A 6,000-nucleotide genomic window follows, 5' to 3' on the forward strand; every position below is an offset into this window, starting at 1 on the left:
GGAAGGTCATTCTAGTGCCCACATCCCAGCCACCCGCATGCTTCATTGTTCACGTGATGTCTCCCCGTTGCAAAGTGTGCTCAGCTCAACGGTGAATAATTGACTCTGAGTGTCCAGTTGGCTGTGATTGGAAGGTTGGTTTAGTCAGTGAGCCTAAGTAACGATGTGCCAGACAAGTCCTTCCAAGACGAGTCAAAGAAACACAGCAGCTTAAAACTGCAGTGTCTGAGTTCCCTTGCTCTCCTCAGCCCTTGGCCTTCCCTGGAACCTTACATGTTGTGCTGAAATGTTTGCTGATCCCTGGGCAGCCACGGTCAGACAGTGATTCCTAACTAGGGAGCTGATTCCGTCCCCGTCTCTGTCTGTGCCTTCACACTCCCCACACACCTCTGCCACTTCACAGCCTCTGGTGCAAACACAGGGGTGTGTGTTTCTTTTTCATACTCAGGTTACCTTTTCAGCCAAGGGCATCTGACCCGTGCCATCTGCTGCCGCGTGACAAGAGATGGGAGTGCCTTTGAGAATGGACTCCGGTACCCCTTTATCGTCAACCACCCCAAGGTGCTCTCACCCCGTCCATTTTTCCCTTGACATGTGCTCCTTTTCAAGTAATGCTGTCAGCGGAGCAAAAGCCTGTGGGCAACGGGGGCCTTAGGTGGTCTCCCCAGAACCCATCCTCTCCTCCGCCAAGGGCTTTCCTTCTCTTAGTCTGGAATTCATTTGACTGGACGTCAGCTTCTTACACCTGAGGTTTAGCCACACAGAATCCTGGAGGTGGGGGGGGGCCACAGGTCATGACCCCACGCTCCCGCCTTCCTGTGAGCCTCGAGGCCCTGTTTCAGAAGCTTTTCCCTGACAGGTTTCCGTCTTTCTCCCACCGCTCCTGGCATTCCTAGGTTGGCCGAGTCAGCGTATATGATTCCAAAAGGCAGTCGGGAAAGACCAAGGAGACGAGCGTCAACTGGTGTTTGGCCGATGGCTACGACCTGGAGATCCTAGACGGGACCAGAGGCACCGTGGACGGGTAAGGAGCCGGGGAGCGTCCTGGCCTGACTCTCAAGGGCCATCACGTTAACGAACTCGAGCCCCCCAGAGCTTAAGAGCTGCCCCCACCCCACCCCCACCCCCGGCATCTCCGCCCAGGGCCCCCACCCGCCCCCCGTTCCGTCCCAGGTGAGCCAGGAGGGCTTGCGTTGCTCTCGTTTCTCCAGGCCGAGGAATGAATTGTCCCGAGTCTCCAAAAAGAACATTTTCCTTCTATTTAAGAAACTCTGCTCCTTCCGGTACCGCAGGGACCTACTCAGACTCTCTTATGGTGAGGCCAAGAAAGCCGCCCGCGACTACGAGATAGCCAAGAACTACTTCAAAAAAAGTCTGAGGGACATGGGCTATGGGAACTGGATAAGCAAACCTCAGGAGGAGAAGAATTTTTACCTCTGCCCAGTGTAATGTGATGCAGTGACTGATGGGTCGGGGCGTTTCACACTGGGGTGAGGGAGAGGTCGTAGCATTCCTCATCACATCGATCAGGGGGGTGGGCCTTTTGTTTTCCTTTGGTTTTTGTTGTTTTCTTCTTTCTCTTGTGTTTTTTTGTTTTTGTTTTTTTTTAATGGAACCACAATTGGCGACACAGAGAACTCTGAGTTCCTGTCTATCCTTTCTTTGGGATGACGAGGCCGGGTCTGGCCGGCCCCCTCCTCTTCCCAAGCCAAGAGGTAGAGACCTCAGGGGAGAGAAGAGGGGTTGGAGGGTTGCTCCTTCTTTCCAGCCCGAGCGTGAGCCGTCACTGAGCACCTGCCGCTCACTTCCTCTCCGTTCTTCTTGGGTTCTTTGCGTTTCCTCTCGCTCTGTGTTTGCTACACTGACCTCTTGTGGTCTCGAGTAGGCTCCAGTCAAGTCTGTGTGAACCACGCCAGGGACTGAGGATTTCATTTGTCCGTGCTGAGGCCCCTTTGCTTCCCCTCCTCCCCTTCTGAGATTCTTTCCTCACGATCCACCCTCCAGTTTTGCCTTTTCCTCCAAGAGGGTGAAGAGGTGAACTCAAAGAATTTGGTGAAACACTTCTAAGGGCAGGAGTTTAAAACTGCAGTCCGTTTGTGACTGGTGCCAAGTGCAGTCAGAATCTGCAGATAATGCTCAGCGATCTTTGGATCTTGCACTTTAGCCAGCTCAGGAGGGGCCCAGAGGCAGGACGGCTGCTGCTGGGGAAGTGGGGAGGCGTGTCCCGTCCCCGGGCGGCAGGGGAGGCTGGGGCCGGCCAGACTGGGCTGCAGGAATTGCCCAGGTAAGAGAGGAGGCCTGCCCCGCAGGGTGGCACCAACCGCTTGCCAGGGAGGCAGTCGCACAGCGAAGTGTTGCCAAGCTCCAGCTGCCCCTCCTCCTGACATTTCTAGGGATGCGTGTCCCACCACCGGAGGGAGTAGGGCCATCGACCCCCCACCACTGGTAGGAAAACACCCAGGAGGAATCCTAAAGTGTAAATCGTCTCTGCTCAGATAATCAGGACTCAGCAAGAATAAAATCATGTTAGGTCACATCACTGTTCCACCTGGCATGTTTCTCATGATGGTGACACCGAGGGGAGGTGACTGAGTCATGGGTACATTGGGAGTTTTTAAAGGATGTTGATCCTTAACAGCTGTACAGATAAGAAGCTCAGACGTAATTTTTTCTCTTTGATTAACCAAGTGCTTATGTCTTCCCCGATAGCTTCAGCAGGTTGTTGGTGGGCAGGTGGCAGCCCTGCGGCCTCCCTGCCTGCTGGGGAATCTTTATAGGGTTGACAGTCAACAGTCATTAGGTGGAAAAGGAGGGTGTCCCAAACCCCTTGGCCTACACTTGAAGCTGCCGTGGATGCTCGTGTGGTCAGACCCTTGTCTTTCCGTGGCGTCTGGCCCTGGGCCTAAGCCAGCCAGACGTGCTCAAGAGAAGTACAGCGGCCCTGCCCCCTCCAAACCTGAGCCTGCCTCTTTCCTCTGGATGTTTCCTCTGCGTTTATCTGTGAACGGGCCGAGCCGGTGCCCTCAGCCGCTCCCCTCAGCCGCTCCCCATGCCCCCCCTACCCCCACAGACGGCTCTTAACCCTCCGTGCGTCCCAGCTCTTCAGCAGTAGGTGCATCCATGTCCACGCATTTGTTCTTGTGGCTACTGTTCTCTCTGTACTTTTGGCCAAAAGGAGACAACAAATTTTTAAATACATTAAGGGTGTCTTTGCGGAACTCCAAAGTGTCCCAAGGAACCTGGAGGGAAACGGTGCCGGTCTTCTGCGGGGGAGGGGGCCTGCCCCCCCCCCCCCCCCCCCCGAGCCCTGCGAACCTGCTGAAGGCACGTGCTGTCAGCCCTGCCTTGGGAGGCAGCTCATCTCCCTGGTTCTTGGGCCTGGAAGGGTGTTGCCTACTGATTCTCGGCATGTGGGGCCCCGCCAGGCCATCCTGGGCATTAGCATCTCCTGCAGAGTGCAGGCTGTGCTGTCTTTCCTGTCACCGGGAGCACGGGTGCTCTCAAGGCGGCCAAACCCCCGCCTGCCCAGGATCTTGTCTAGCAAGCTGACAGTATTCAGTTTTTGCTGTAGGAAGAGAACAAGGCTTCCCTGTAACCCCCACCCCCGCCAACATCTGCTGGAAACAAGCCTATGTCAGGCCCTGCACGGCTGCCCCCCGCCCCCGCAACCCCCCCCCCCAATGCCCCTCGAGTCACAGAGACAGAGGAGGCAGAGCTCCCACCCAGAGTGCGCGCTTCACTTTTTCGTCCAATCTTTGTTTTTGATAAGCAGAATTTTCTCCCCCCCCCCCAGCTTTTTTTTTGTTTTTTAATGATCTTTGTAGTTGATTTGTCTAAACTGTGGCTATTGTGTATTCTTTGAATATAATCACTTGTAAAAATTGTCACCGCTGCAAGCTATTTCTTTTACCCACGTTGAGGAGACCTTGTGGGTTTTGGGGTCTCGATAGTGACTCCAAGTGCGGAGTAGAGAAAAGCCCAAGCAGAGGCTTGGGTGCCACGATGGCCGCAGTCAGTTTTATGATTCTGCTTCTGTGTGTCCCTTGGTAAAGTGACAACAATATACATTCCTCATAAATAAAAAAAAAAAATCTGAATTGTTAGAAAGCCTCAAGTCTTGGTTTCTTCAGGGACGAGGACGTGGGGACGGAGGGAGCTATGCCCATGGAATTTCTGGTGGCTGCTTCTGACATAGAACCTGGGGAGAGGGTCTCCGTGAGCCTGCAGAGCGGAGCCTGTCAGAGGACTGCCTGGGAGGTGAGCTGGTGTCTGATGCATGGGGTACATCCGGCCACCTCTCGTCACGTCCCCAGCTCCTCGCTCCCCTTCCCCATCAGAGCCCACCATCAAATATTTTTCCCCAGAGACTTGCTGTGCAAGATTTCAAGGCCCAGGTTAGGAAAGCGACCCTTGAGACCGCATCCCAGATCCCATCTGCAACCCCAGCTCACCTGGAGGGCTTTCTCCAACCTTCCACCCCCAGCTCTTTCACCCGCAGGGAAGTGCATATTTGGCAAAAAATTACAGCCTGGAACAGAAGTGGCTTGGCTGCCATCTTAGAAGACAGGCCGTTTGCTTTTTACCTCATAGATGGCATCCAGAATATTTCCCTGTCTTGATTTCAAAGAAAACACACACGGCTTTTCCACACTGCAGTTTAGTCCAGACTTTCTTCTATGAGACTCTTCCTTGACCTTGTGAAAATACCACGCCAGAGGACATGAACTGACAGCGAGGCTTCCTAAGTCCTAAGGAAACCTCTCCCCTCATCCGCTGTACAGATGGGACAGCTGAGGCCAGGAAGGCCAGCGACCGTGTTAGGGAGCACATTTGTTAGGGCCCAGAACTCTGCACGGGTGTTGCTCGTAGTCTGGTGAAATACACTACTGAGCGAGCTGAACAGTTTTCATAGACAGCCGAGGACCGTGTCGCCACCTGCCGTGAAGCACCAGGAGCCTTGAGCACCTGTCCTCTGTTCTCTGTCATCTGGTCCCACCTGGAGGGAAATGTAGCATCCAGGCCTTGTAGAAAACGGACTGATCGCTTCAGACCTGAGGTGAGTGCATGACGTAAGAACACGATAAGAACGTGTCGCCCCGCCACCAGCTCCAGGTGGGCTGGGAAGCGAGGCTGCCCCACGGAGCCCAAGACGGGTTTCCTCCAGCTCTGCCTCTCAATTGCCGTGCATCCTGCACAAATGAACACGAGCCGGGATCACATCGGTGCTCCACAGACAGCCCTGACCTCCCGGAGCGCAGGGGCTGGGACAAGGCCCTGGCCACCCTGCCTCCAGGATACGGGGCCTCGCCTCTGCCCTGTCCTCCAGGTCCCCACCTTTACAGAAGGCTTCCCCAGGAGCCATTTCATGAATGGACTTGTAAGGCACTCAACTGCCCTCGTTGATGTCACCACGGATCTTCTGCTTCAGATTCTTGTAATGCCTTTAACCTCTCGTGATTTCCCCAGCGTTCGCCGCTTTTCTCTTATCCGCCAACCCTGGCCTGTGAGGATTTCCCTCCCGCCTCGCCCCCCAAATATAACAGAGACATAAGACATCCTTGGAAACAACTTTCTTTATGAGAATCTTGAGTTCCTAATGAGGCTGGCCTGGAGTGGGCCAGACCGGTGCAAATATTCCAGGAGCACAGACAGGAGGCATGGCCAAGGCCAGTGTGGGGGACGGGGCGCTGTGGGCGGGTGAGCGAGGTGTCCTAATAGATCCTAGACCCACAGTCCCTGAGGAACCATGTGCCTGTCACACTGAGCCCGAGGCCTGTGGGGTGAACACTGAGCCCTGGGGGCTTAGTCTCTTGTCTAGTCTGCGTGGGCGACTGGCCGGCACCCACTGGCCTGCGAGGGATGCTGTGACGCCAGCCCAACGCTGCCCCTGATCAGGAGGTAACAGCTGGAACCGAGCAGGGAGGGAATTCAGAGGAGACCCTGCGTGCCCCTCACGTCTGACCCGAGAAGCTCTCTCCCTACTCTGCCTCCAAGGCCGCA

At 55.1% G+C, this 6,000-nt stretch overlaps 1 protein-coding gene across 7 annotated transcripts in view; it reads left to right on the forward strand.

Annotated features, from left to right (window-relative positions):
* ADAR (adenosine deaminase RNA specific) overlaps positions 1-4,101 on the forward strand; it is a 42,934-nt gene extending 38,833 nt beyond the window's left edge. For all 7 annotated transcript variants that reach the window (XM_047784449.1, XM_047784452.1, XM_047784455.1 and 4 more), the window contains 3 exons: positions 449-561; positions 897-1,024; positions 1,212-4,101. In XM_047784449.1, coding sequence (XP_047640405.1) covers positions 449-561; positions 897-1,024; positions 1,212-1,449 — 479 coding nt within the window. In that variant the 3' untranslated portion in view covers positions 1,450-4,101. The remainder of the gene's footprint in view (positions 1-448; positions 562-896; positions 1,025-1,211) is intronic.
* The last annotated feature ends 1,899 nt before the right edge of the window (positions 4,102-6,000 follow it).

This window comes from Phacochoerus africanus, chromosome 6 (assembly GCF_016906955.1).
Source record: "Phacochoerus africanus isolate WHEZ1 chromosome 6, ROS_Pafr_v1, whole genome shotgun sequence".
NCBI lineage: Eukaryota > Metazoa > Chordata > Mammalia > Artiodactyla > Suidae > Phacochoerus > Phacochoerus africanus.